The sequence below is a fragment of the Polyodon spathula genome, chromosome 25 (genome assembly GCF_017654505.1).
Source record: "Polyodon spathula isolate WHYD16114869_AA chromosome 25, ASM1765450v1, whole genome shotgun sequence".
Lineage (NCBI taxonomy): Eukaryota > Metazoa > Chordata > Actinopteri > Acipenseriformes > Polyodontidae > Polyodon > Polyodon spathula.
Window position 1 is genome coordinate 16,438,769 of NC_054558.1, and position 13,074 is coordinate 16,451,842.

General features: G+C 39.1%; 1 protein-coding gene across 1 annotated transcript in view; it reads right to left on the reverse strand.

Moving 5' to 3' along the window:
* LOC121299775 (AP-1 complex subunit beta-1-like) overlaps positions 1–12,608 on the reverse strand; it is a 32,119-nt gene extending 19,511 nt beyond the window's left edge. Inside the window, exons 1-12 of the mRNA XM_041227816.1 lie at positions 12,475–12,608; positions 9,659–9,719; positions 6,604–6,709; positions 6,089–6,224; positions 5,274–5,519; positions 4,308–4,498; positions 3,500–3,721; positions 3,202–3,322; positions 1,772–1,867; positions 1,090–1,205; positions 431–596; positions 217–315 (exon numbers count right to left, since the gene is read on the reverse strand). Of these exons, the coding sequence (XP_041083750.1) occupies positions 217–315; positions 431–596; positions 1,090–1,205; positions 1,772–1,867; positions 3,202–3,322; positions 3,500–3,721; positions 4,308–4,498; positions 5,274–5,519; positions 6,089–6,224; positions 6,604–6,709; positions 9,659–9,695 (1,536 nt within the window). The 5' untranslated portion in view covers positions 9,696–9,719; positions 12,475–12,608. The remainder of the gene's footprint in view (positions 1–216; positions 316–430; positions 597–1,089; positions 1,206–1,771; positions 1,868–3,201; positions 3,323–3,499; positions 3,722–4,307; positions 4,499–5,273; positions 5,520–6,088; positions 6,225–6,603; positions 6,710–9,658; positions 9,720–12,474) is intronic.
* Between the last annotated feature and the right edge of the window lie 466 nt (positions 12,609–13,074).

A 13,074-nucleotide genomic window follows, 5' to 3' on the forward strand; every position in this document is an offset into this window, starting at 1 on the left:
GTGTGAAAACCCTAACAAAGCTCAGAGCGCTCAGACATTTCCTGATGTTCCAATTAATTTATCAGCTCTGGGGGCTGAGCATTCACGTGTTAAAGGCCAGCAACTGGGTTACATGATTGTGTCCCTACTATGGGTCTACTGCTTTATAAACTGGCTGTGTCAGAACTCAGAGTAAACACAGTTTCACTGTGCATTTACAAAAGATGGCTTGCTTACTTGTGTAGCCAGGCTAAGTACTTGCTGCACCAGTTCCTGCGTCTCAGTGGGTTTCTTGAGGAAAAGTTTCACGATGGCCGTCAGCAACTGAAGCTGAACCTGAGAGTGAAAAGGTTGGGGTAACAATTTTAGTTTCAATAAAATTGTTACCTATACGATGAGATTTCGATCAGACTCTGCTACCCGCCCCTGTGCCTGTCTCTCCTGTTGATACCTGTGTGCTTTCATCATGGAATCCTTCCAGGAAGCTCTCTAGCAGTTCGTCTGCATTGTCAATGCGTTCAGCATATTCTCCCACGATCCAAATCATAGCAGCCCGGGCCTCGGGCTCATCCAGGGAATCCAAATTCTCACACAATGTAGCAATGACGCTCTCGTACCTGCAATCATAGGATGGAAAAGGAAGGATTAGCAGAAGATAATATACCGATAAATCCAGTCTGTAATACTGCTGTATGCAATTCTAAGCCATTTCACTGAAATCTGTTTTGAAGTACCATTGAGTAGAAATGTGAAGAGGGGCTCGTGCAGCACTTGTTTTCTTATTATGAATGTTTAATATATAAACCCTGATGGAGGGTGCCTGAGCTAATCTACAGACATTGAAGAAGGTCATTATGCTCAGTGTATGGAAGTCCAGTGCTGTATAACATTCCATATCAAGCCTATGAAATTAGCTGATATGAGGCAATGCAACTCCAATGTATTTAACAAAGAAGTCTCTAGAAGTTAACGTTAGGCTGCATTACTGGCAGATGGATGGCATCAGGACAAAGCAAAGACGTGCTAATACAAAGCAAACCAAACAATTACAGTACAGCGAGTATCAGATTTAGATGGGCAACACAGCAAGTGTAGCAACACAGGACCTACTTGTTGGGGTACTTGCGGAAAATGTCCTTAATGACCACGATGGCTTCTTGCACCACATAGTTGACCTTGGTTTGTATGAGATCGAGTAGTGTGCTCACACAGCGCTCCGCTGATTGCTGTAAAACAATTACACTGTTTATCTCAAGAGCATTGCCGACAGACTACAGCATGCTGCTGAGATTGACTCAGATCTGTGCCCTGCATATTTCAACAGCTTTAAATACAAATGCTTTTTTATCCTTCACATACATGATTAAATGTATCAGACTTAAAACATTTCCTCAGCCCAAGGTCATATCTACGGTTATCTTTTCTGGATCCACATGAAACCAATACATGATCACAAACTACCTAAACAAATTGGTATTTCTAGATTACAATTTAAGATAATACTACCAACTACATTAAAATTACAAGTGCTTCATCATTGTGTCCCCCCGCCTTCCCCCCAACAAATAATATGTCGACTGTGACAACCACATTCTTGTTCTATTACATAGAACACTTAGTGTATAAAATGATATACAGTATATATGGGAACACATTATAGAAGAGGTCATTACACAAGAAGTCCTTTAATACATAAAACATGAATTAAAATTGGAGGACAGTACAGGTGCCTCTACAATAGTAGCAATGTGGCAGGAGCATGAACTTAATCCTTAAGGAGTTGTAAACCTACCTCAACTTTAATGGCACACCTGCCAATGGCACGGACTGCCTTCCTCACAAAATCCACGTCCACCTCTGTGGCATATTCTTTCAGCTCGGCCAAAACCTGTGGTGACAAATTTACAAAATGACTTTAGAATGGTCTTAATGTAGCGGAGATTGTCTAGTCATACAATACAGTTATATATATATATATATATATATATATATATATATATATATATATATATATATATATATATATATATATATATATATATATATATATATATATATACACACACACACACACACACATACATATACACACACACACATATATATATATATATATCACTATCTACACTAATAGAGCCAAAAACACGCTACTGATTTTACTTTTCGTAAACCTATTGCAGTTTTTATACTTACTGATCTTTTTCTACATTCAATTACCTTTAACCTAAATGCAATTATTGTGATTGATATACTGGGGTACTGTATTGCATTACTCAGCAACAGTCTATTGACATTTTAAACTTCTAAACAGAAGTGTTCATATATTTCTCCTTGATTCTACAACAGCAGTTATAGTTGCACATCCTAACATAAATGGTAGATACTGAATGTCAAAGAACAAGAGCAATGCGAATAAAGATATTGTAGATATACAACCAGAATCCTAAAAACTAGTGAGAACCTTATAAAAATGACAGTGGTTTCTTACCACTACAAATTCATAATTGTATTCAGTCTTTCTCTGCAATTGCCAAAGCATGCAATTACCTAAAACAAAAATCTAGTTTTGGTTTTTACACTCACGGCTGCACACAATACACTCCTGCATATTCATTTTTTATATCAGCAGTTTGGATAATCCTGCACAGATTCAGAGTTTGTGTCAAGGGGAAAAGAATATAACATTTCAAACCTGCAATTCTACAATTCCAATAGGCACAAAGAAAAAAAAAAGGTTTCACTTGGTTTTGCAATAAATCAATAATGATCATACCCTTGAGGTTAATTGCAACACGCAAACAATAAATATCTTGGGTTTCACATGCCTTTGTCTGCTGTGCATTACAGACAAGTAACAGGCATGGAACATCCCTACAATATGAATCAGGGTATTCAAATCAATTTGTTGCTAATATGACAGGCTGTTTTTTTTTTTTGTCACGACAAAACCTTTAAAGCGTGTTAGAAAATCACACAAGTTATGATTCATGTCCTGGGTTTCAGCACAGCCTTCAATTCGTATATTTTTCAAATGAACAGATGCCAGAAATTCTGGAGTATGCCCCAAGCCTGTAGGTTTATTATTAAACTGTTGATATATGGATGAAGATTTTTGCCTGATTGATCCTGATCATTTAAATAATATAGTTAACAACGCACCAAGCACTGGGTATAGCAGTCCTTGCTTTTAGTGAGATGCTTGTAAATCTTTTTTATACTGACCTGAGCAATATTAGCCTGGGAGGCCAGACGTATCATAATGTCCAGTTTCTCCAGTTTGACGTAGATTGGATCGTTGTACTTCACAAAGAATACTTTCATCTCGTGCTTTAGGATCTCTGGTCTGGGAGACACCAACACAGAGGGAGGTTGAATTAATGTCCCACATCAGAAGTGGTTAAATGTCTTCATTTTTATACTTAGTGTGACATTTTGGCTAAGGCCTCCATCACATGCGGTTATCTTGTACTGTGTAGCTCAGAGTGATGGCGTCTCCAATGACCCTAGTGGAAGATCATACCTTTTCTGCACAATAAGGTTGATGTTACGGAGGGCCACATACTGCAGCTCAGGCTCTGCAGACAGCAGGGTGACCAGAGGGGGTGCTAGTTTCTTCAGCAGCGTGCCGTAATAATCCAGGTCCTTGGGCAGCATCTCCATGAACTTCATCAGCACCTTGACGGCAGACAGCACGACGGCAGAGTTTGCATGGGAGAGGCGGGGGGTCACACGCTCACAGATGCTGCAAGAGGTGAAGAGAGAGACAACACAGTGGTCAGGGTTTACAATGAGAAGTAATTGGTTGAAAGGGATTCAACGTTGGAGAATAGTATATTTCTCATATTCTGTTTTATATGAGAACCTGGACTTCATCAAGACTTGAACACATAACAGTTGGCCAATAAAAGTTAAAAAAAAAAAAAAAAAAAAAGGTAAATTCACTCTCATACAAGAACAAAGGTGTTTGTTATTTAAATGTTATGTAAAAGGGGAAGGGCTAATGTCAAACATGTAAATATAAAAAATAAACTCCTATAATGAAGAAAGACCTGTATGTAGGGACTACTTCAATGGATGCCTGTATGAGGGCATTTCAAATACTAACTCACCTGTATATAAAGACAATGAGACAATCCCTTGAGTGACCGATAAGTACGTTTCATTAACCATTTCTCTGGTAGGCCAGAGACATGCCAGACTGTGATGAAAACAACCACAAACAGAACTGAACTGTGCCCCAGGTGAGAGGCATGGTGGCTTCAACACACAAACACTCTTAAACGGTTCAGCCCAAAGGACAGGAGTGGGACAATCCTGTTGACACTCACCTCTGGGACTCTCTGTCATCCCGCGGGGTGTAGTTGGCCAGGCAGTCGAGGATGAAGATCTGGCCCCACTCTGTGCACTCGTTGAGGGCAGTCAGCAGCTTGTTGATAGACTGCGGGTTCAGGTCCAGCAGATTGCTGTTGGGATGGGACTCTGCAATCTCTGACAGGGCAGCAACTGCGTTTGCCACCACCTATAGGGCAGCAGACAGGAAGGGGTTAATACACAGTCTTGTACAGCACACAAGTATGTGACAGCGGTGAGCACACACACAGGTGACTCACATACCCAGTTTACACTTGCCAGCCAAAGGCTGTTTATAGTGGCAACAACATTTTTATTAAAATCAGCTGTATCAACTACATGCAAGGTCTGAGCATTATCACCTCCCTACTACCTCTGAATGTTATTTGTATATGTACTGTTAATATTTGAAATGGCAATGATCTGAGCACACTCAGCATAGCTGTGAGCTATTGAAACTGTCTGGATACACTGCTTCTCTCTGCACCAGTAGGTTCATTTAGGGGGAATGTTATGAGCTGCCAGTTTACACTTTAATAATGTCCTGCCCTGTAATATCAAAACAAAAACATACTGTATATTACATTGAACTGCTGCATTACATTGTGTCCACATCTGTATAGCCTCTAGGTTTTCACTCCACCTTGTTACTATTAGGAGCCATGATACACCTGGTAAATAAAAACTGTTCCTCTCTTATAGCTGCATGAACAACTACACTACATTCATTATGAGGTAAGCACGATTGGTTCAGAGCAGATTTAGCCTGATCATCCAAATTCCTGGTACCTACTGGGTCTTTCTAATAATATAGCTAAACAAGGGGGAGTTCTGAAAGTCAGGACTGGGTCTAGTGCAGCTCATTCATCTCAAAGTGTAACAGCAGCACTAATCAGCTAATGAAGTTCAAGTGCTAAAATACAGCAAATCCACAATCAGTTTACCATGGGATTGGAGTCCGAGATCAGGTCCTTGAGGGTATCCAGAAAGCCCTGATCCTCCACCAGCTGGGCGTTGATGTCGTGCAGCTTGGCCACGCAGACGGATGCAGTCTTCCTCACGTAGGGGTCCTCGTCCTTCAGGCACTTGCGCAGCGGCTCACACAGGTACTCTGTGATCTTATCCACACGGATACAGCCCATAGTGCGCACAGCCAGAGCACGGATCAGAGGGTTGGGGTCCTCACAGTCCTGGATGGGGACAAAGTAGTTATTTAAATGGGATTTAAACATTAAATTTTTGTTTGTAGCATTTTCCAAGATTTGCCACAAGCCATAATGCTCAAACCTAGTTGAGGATATTAAAATGTACTCTACCCTTTGCTTGTGTTCTTGTACTGTATTTCTGCTCTGCACAGCTATAGCATTTGTATTGCTTTTAAATTGTACTCATATGTTTATGGATTGTTTGCTGAAGACACTGTAATAAACACTCATGTCTGTCTATAAAAGTGAATTTCAATTTCATATTATTTTAACATCAAAACAAAAATTAAACAATTACAAAAAAAAAAAAAAAATCAGTACTGTTTGGTCCGATTTATTTGCCAATGGAAAAATTCAACCAACCACAAATGGCACTAGCCATCAAACCTGACATTAACCCATTTAACAGTACAAACTGATACTGGAATGCATCTGAATGGGAGCATTTGGATTTTTTGTCCAGTAAATCATAACAAAAGCTATACGGGCTGCGTTTGGTTTGGCCAACCTTACACTCCCTACACCCAAGAGCCTCAATCCACCATAACTATTACCTTTACGAAGGTGTTGACAGCCATAATGGCCATGTCTGGCTGGCTCTTTGCGTAGTTCATCAGATAGAGATACACCAGCTTCTTCAGCTCCAAGTTATCTGTCTGCATGCAGTTCACAACATCAGGGAATAGGGCACTGGAAAACAGGGGGTAAACTATATGGATAAAACTGGAGGGCTCTGATGCATCAGCAAGGAAGATAACCTTTCTACTTCACAGTTGGAAAATCAATTTCACCCATGGCCAGCACTAGGAAGCGAGATTGCTTCCTATATATATAGTCAGCATGTTCCCACTTTCAAGCTAGAATCATGCTGGGGTCTTAATGGGATTCGAGTGCATTGATTCCTCCAAACCTGACTGAGTTTGGCATGTAAACACAAGTGTTTTCAATTCAATATCCACCAGTTAGAAAAGGGCTGACTCTTTGTACATGAGGTCACTCCACCATGCTTCAAAGACACTAACTTTGCTGTCAGTTCTCCCAGACACCCAAGGAAACCCAGTTTCTATACCTGACATCCTTGCCGACGGTCATAGACGCAATCACTTTTTTCACAGCCTCCTTCTTCTTCTCCTTCTTATCGCTGTTTAGCTCTGCCTTCAGCTCGAAGATCTCTCCTGCAGGCAAACAGACAGACAAAGTGAGCAAGCACAAACTCAGAATGGGGCAACTCAATACACTAAGGAATGGTGAGCAAGAGCACATACAGGCAATGCAGTTCTCTCCACAAGCAAACTTGAGGAGGTAGACACTAAATGGCATTAACAGGATTAAGTGGTTTGATCTTAAATCGCAGATTAAAATAAATTACATTATTACAGCACTGGTATAATGGCTTCCCCTTGTTTCATAAATGTAATTAATTCTACTTGTTCTTATAAGAGTTTGGGGTTTGATCCCTTCACAGTGGCCCAGGGGAACCCTCTTCACAGAAAGATGTGTGTAAAGAAAGATACAGACCGACAGGTGCCACCATATTTAGATTTCTCAAAAACTGTCCTGATCAAGTGTAACATACAGGTGCCTCCATTATATTGCTGTTTCATAGGATATGCATCTTCCATAGGGAATCATATGACAAGGGGGACAAACATTGTAGAACTATGGACCAAAACACATTCAATCAAGACAAATCCAAATACAGGAAAGTATAGTAAATGCCACATTAAACTAGTTACTTTGACATCTCCTTCCCAACTGCCCAACAATATTACTGAAAAGTGTCTGAATGCTCTTAGATAGAAAATCACCTCCAAACAGCTGCTCTGCTGTGTACGGGAAGATAAACACAAAAGCTTAGCAAGCAGACTCAGGGTCCCCAAAGGCCAGGCTTTTCAGAGAGCACTGTAGAAATGTCAAACCTATTTCTTACAATTACTGCATGTCAAGAATAATGAACTTTTTTTTTCTTCCTCATCTTATGAATGCAGTACTGGTATTTTAGAAATGACAAAAAGCTATCTATAATAGCGTTGCAAGGATCTCAGAAACAGACACTTTGATAGAGAACTTACTGCAGTATTCAGGGATGTTATAGGCAGTGCTAGAATCATATACAGTTATTACAAAGAACTCTAATTGGGCTCTGAAGCTAGAAAAGGACAAGGGTCTGTAAGATGGGAATTTTACCTTTAGACTGTTCAGAATTGCACAAGTGGGCCTACGTAGCATTTAATACACACAGAAAAAATAACAATATGGCAACAGACAAGTTCTGTAAATATACTGTATGGTAGCTCCATTAAAGGTGAGGCAACTTCCACAGGAACAAAAACACCCTTGTCATTTAATACTAATCAAGTGAGTGCTCAGAGATCCAGAAAATTCACCAATTTGCCAAGAAATTCGGGTAAAGAGTACTGAAATCATATAGCAAGCAAACACAGATGTGTTCTGTTATTGAGGAAATAGGAATAGAAGTGGGCTACACTATCTTAATCCGTTAGGCATATAAACTTTATTTAAATCATTACAACAGACAAACAAAACACAATTAATTTTAATTCTTTCAACACAATAGATAAAATCTAACTCCAATGGGAATTGTAGTGCAGTCCAGTAAACATAGACCCAGTAGGTAACTGATCCCAATGCTGCTATAGTTTTGTATGACTTATTTCCATACAAGACACTGAAAACTATTATTTATTATAATAAATTAGAATACACATAACTATATTAATTAATTATATATAGTATGTTTTTTTGCAAAATTACTCAGTGTTTAAAGTTAAAAACTAGTGCCAAAATGTTTTTAAAACTGTTGCTCTCTGTTGACCTTTGTTCTGAAGCACTCAACTATTATTCTGTAAACTGACACTGCTATGTGTGAAGCATGGGTGAAATTTCGAACACGCTTGTTAAAAATCATATTCCGATTAGCTAAATAATATTTAGGTTTCCCCCAACCTGTAATTCAGTGCTGCAAGAGGGCATTACACGGAAATGTAGCATAATAAAAAATTCTTTGTATTTCTTGGCTATGCTTCCAAAACTAAAGTTGCCATTTACTATTACCATAATTTAGCTACCTTCTTCATTGGTTTTGTTTGTTTACAGTGCATTATGTAAACAAAACATCATTACAGAAAGGTAAGAATAGCACAGCTTACGGCCTGTCTAATAAGATTTAAGAGGACCAACCAACTGACTTCTATGTAATGCCTTTTCTGTTTGCTCATAGCACGGAGTTCTCTGTGAAATTAGTTTGGGGGGCTCAACCAAGCCCTCAGGGGACAACAGTACACTTTGCAAAACCACCTGACAATCAGGCTCTATTGTCTAGTCTCTGCTTGATCAGATGTGCTTGCAGAGTTGTAGGAGAAAGGGCTCATAAGTTAATAATCCAAGTCCTTGTTTTTTACATTTGTGAAACACACACAGGGTTAGAAACATCTACTAGTCCTACACTACCTACAGTAGTCCTGGGATTCAAAACTATGTTTAGGTATATTATTGAAATCAAAATGTGCCACGAGTTTTAAATGCTAAATGTGCTCTGAACTGAGCACACCTGAATAAGAAGTAACAATGTTTAAGGTGTTGCTTAAAATCATGGCTAATGAATCATTTAAATACTTAATTCATGGAAGTTCAGAAACCCAGGACGGGGTGCAGGACTAGTGTGAGTTTTTAATCCTGCAGAATTGTAAAGCCTCAATCGGAATCCACTGGAATAATGCTGCTACGTGGCAGTGTAGCCTAGTTGTTAGAGCTGAGGGACTGAGAGGCAGACTATTGGTTATCTATAAAGGAACAATTCTACTATAACCAAGAATTCCTTTTTACAACGATAATGCATTTTTGTTTCTCTAGAGACTTTGCTGTCTGCTACAGCACAGCTTAACACTGAGTTCAGCTGATCCTTAGGTGGCCACCCAGGGTGATAACACACAGCCAAAAGTTCTGCTAGCTGTTAAATATAGTGCTCATCTTTTACAGGCAGACCACCCCTGCAGTAACAGGACATTAACCCTAATACATTGGTAGACTAAGATCAACTGTAAACTTTACTATTTTTGCACCTCCCACTTAACCACCAGAATTAGTTTTTTAAAGCACTGTACCTTTCTTGGTTGTGGTGAAATACTTGGAGTCAGTCATTTTTGCTGCAAGGTGTCAGTTCTCCTGGAATGAAAGCAGAGAGCGAGTTAGCGAGGGAGGGAGGAAGGGAGGATCAGAGCTTGTGGGGCTCTCGGCTGGGGTTTGTGCTGAAGCAGCATGAGCAGAGGAAGTGCTGCAAGGAAATAACAAGGAGAAAATCGAAAAGGCTATGGTCTTATCACAGGAAGGGGCACCAGAAAAAGTCTTAGCTGGCAAAACTAGTGGACAAAACCACAATTAACATCCCAGGGTAATTCCACAGAAAATAGGATACGACTATCAAAAATGAAAACTAAGACTTTTTTTATGTATAGTTCACGGTCAAAAGTGTAAAGAAATACGCAAAACGGTTGTGTCAGTTGTCAAAGAGAAACAGGGTCCAGTGCCTATAAATAAAATTATTTATTTCAATGTGCAGTTACAATAGAACTGTGTGCATCAATTACAAATCCATCAGACTGATGATCCTGAAAAGACGGAATTCCCTCATCAATAATGACATGAAATTAGTCCTTAGATTTCAAGTTCTTAGACCAATTGGTTTTTGCAAGATCCAGACGAAACTGTTACTGTACATACATCAAATGTTATTAGTATTACTAAACTGATCAAGTGATCACTTGTGAACTACATATTTGTTCGTTTCACATTTCACAGGGAATCTAAACTGTTGCACATCACTGAAATTGTGTGTGTCCTTTTCAAGTTACACCAGTTATAGGCTATTTAATAGGATTAAAATAAAAACAAGAAGTCGTTTAACTGCAGGTCACTCGACTGTCTAATCCGCTGTTCACGTGCTGTATGTCAGCATATATTTCTCTGCAAAAGTAAAACAAGACAGTGAGTGGATAGAACTTATGCCAGTTACTGTGGAATTGCTCCCCACTGTTTACCTTTTATTAAATTTGAGTGCAAATGTTTATTCAGTTTTTTTGTTGAAAATTGTGTTTTAGTATTACATACGACAGTGATCATTGCTGTCAGAAAAAACACAACTGCTTTCACCGGGCAGTAAACACGTCCATTGTACTGAACACTCTTTTAATGACTGCTGATTGTATGTTGTAAAAAGGGAGTGTAATGGGAAACTACCATGATGGACAGGCCAGAACAAAAGATTGGGAAAACAAAAGGGGTCAAATACAGGTGGGTGTGAAAAAGGTACAAGAATTGGTGTTTAACTTGACAGAAGCAGAGACAACTAGCAATAAGAGAAACAGAGTACACAGAGGTAAGCTTGGCTGGAAGACTCATTTTCAGTTTGATATAATACACAATGTATTTCTCTAAAAGCCAAGTAAATAAATAGCAGGTTATGGTTTTCACAACAAAACACCTGCTGTTTGTGGTCTAACGAAACTCAAGAGTTGGCAGTTGTTAGTTCACTGACAGCTTCGCTGCATGAAACCCTGACAGCCTTGTTCTCCAATACGTCTGGGAGTAAACCCATGATCTGAAAATGTACAACAGGAAAGTCAAAGGTTTGTCTTTAAAGAGCAGTCAACAGCACAGACAGCTGTTTCTGGTCAATATCACTGCCAAGATGTTGAGCCTGGTGGATAGAATGGATTTGGCTAGTGCTTTGGGTTAAAACTAATGCCATGTGTAACATTATAGGAACAATCCATCCACACTGTTGTGCTTTGTGTTGTAATAGTATGTCATGGGAGTAATAATTCAGTATTGGGAAATTAGTGGTCTTTGTGGAATATATATATAAGTTTGAAAATGTCACCCCATTGTTACCAAGGGTAGTTTGTCAGCTCTGATGAATCTTAATAATAACCTCTGTAATGTGTCTAGATGGACATTAAAAACAATATTGTTAGGGCACATAATGAAAGACAATGAATATAATGGTTTCCCCATCACACGGGCAGGCATAAAACTATAGTGGATATGTCAAATAACTGGCCCCAAATGCTTCTATAAATACCATTTCATACTCACAGTAGACACAAACATAGCAAGTTTAGCACCGGATTACTGTATATTTGAAGCCAACGGATATTAGTCTGTATCACACACCACTGAATGTCACCTTTTGTGATTTTGTTACTAAACTCCTAACTCAAGCTCCAGTATGTGATAAGAACACTGGTAAACAAAACTGATGGAACAGTTGCATATTGTCTATAATGCAGTTATCAATGATATTCTGTCAGCATTGCAGAGAGTTGTTTTTATTCTGTAAAAAGCACTCGGATAACATACAGTTATAACCATGTATACCGCTTTTCATGCGAAGTAAACATCTGCTTAGACACGGTGTGAGGGGGCCCAGTAAATGCAGCAGACAACTGGTTAATATATACAACAGAATAAAGACATTCCTCTCACATACCGAACTTGTCAACACTGACAAGAAAAATATTTTTCAGTTGCTCTGAATGTAACAATTAAACAACCCTTAAACTGCTGAAATGAAACGCTTAATATTAATAGCATGACAGTTTGGAGGAGCAGAATGAATGAACACTGCAGTGGAAGAAACCAGTCGTGCCCTCCTGCAATCAAATTACACTCGACAAGCTTTCATATAAAAACAAGCCATTATTTCAATAGCTTCTTTACTTATCTTGTTGAACCCAAACTAAATGTTTACAATTCATAGCACTAGTACTGTTTGTACACAAGGCGGCCTCCCCTCCCCTTGTTGGTGGGAGCAATCATCTGATCGCTACTTCCGGCTCGGCATTTCCGTACTCTTAAATTAAAATATTTCAGACGTCAAATATCAGATTTTCCCAGTGCAGCGGGTTCACAAAAGCCTTACCTCTTTATTTTGATTCACCGCTGTCCCGGGTCGGCGTGCGTCAGTAATTTTCAGATGGTTTGCGATGAAGTCTAGGTGTGTGTCTCAGCCTTCCCTAACTCAGAACTCCAAAATGTCTGACAGTGCTACGCTGTCACCTGCCAGACGGAAGTGGAGCAGCGTAAGACTTCCTGTTCAGCAACCGACCTTGTGCCAACTGTGGAGTTAGCGATTTGTCTTCTCTGAAACCAGTCTCTCTGTGAGAAAGGCACTTACAGGAGATCACAAGCACAATATGGTGCTATTTAAATGTTAATGAAAAAAAAAAAAACGTTTTATTAGGCTAAGTAATTATTATTCTGTAAATCAACCATAAAATTAAGTCAATGCATTAATTCATTACAGTATTATTTTGCAGTTTTCCCGTGGTTAACCAATGTATTGATTTACCGTAGTTTGACAGTATGCTTTATCACACCTCTTTGGGCTTTACCATGCTTTCACTATGCAGTATTACACATTGCTATGCTTTAAACTCTCTTTAGAAATCCTCTATTCATCAAATAGGAAACATTTATAATATTACTATTAAAGTGTTGACAACCAATTCATATTGTGCGT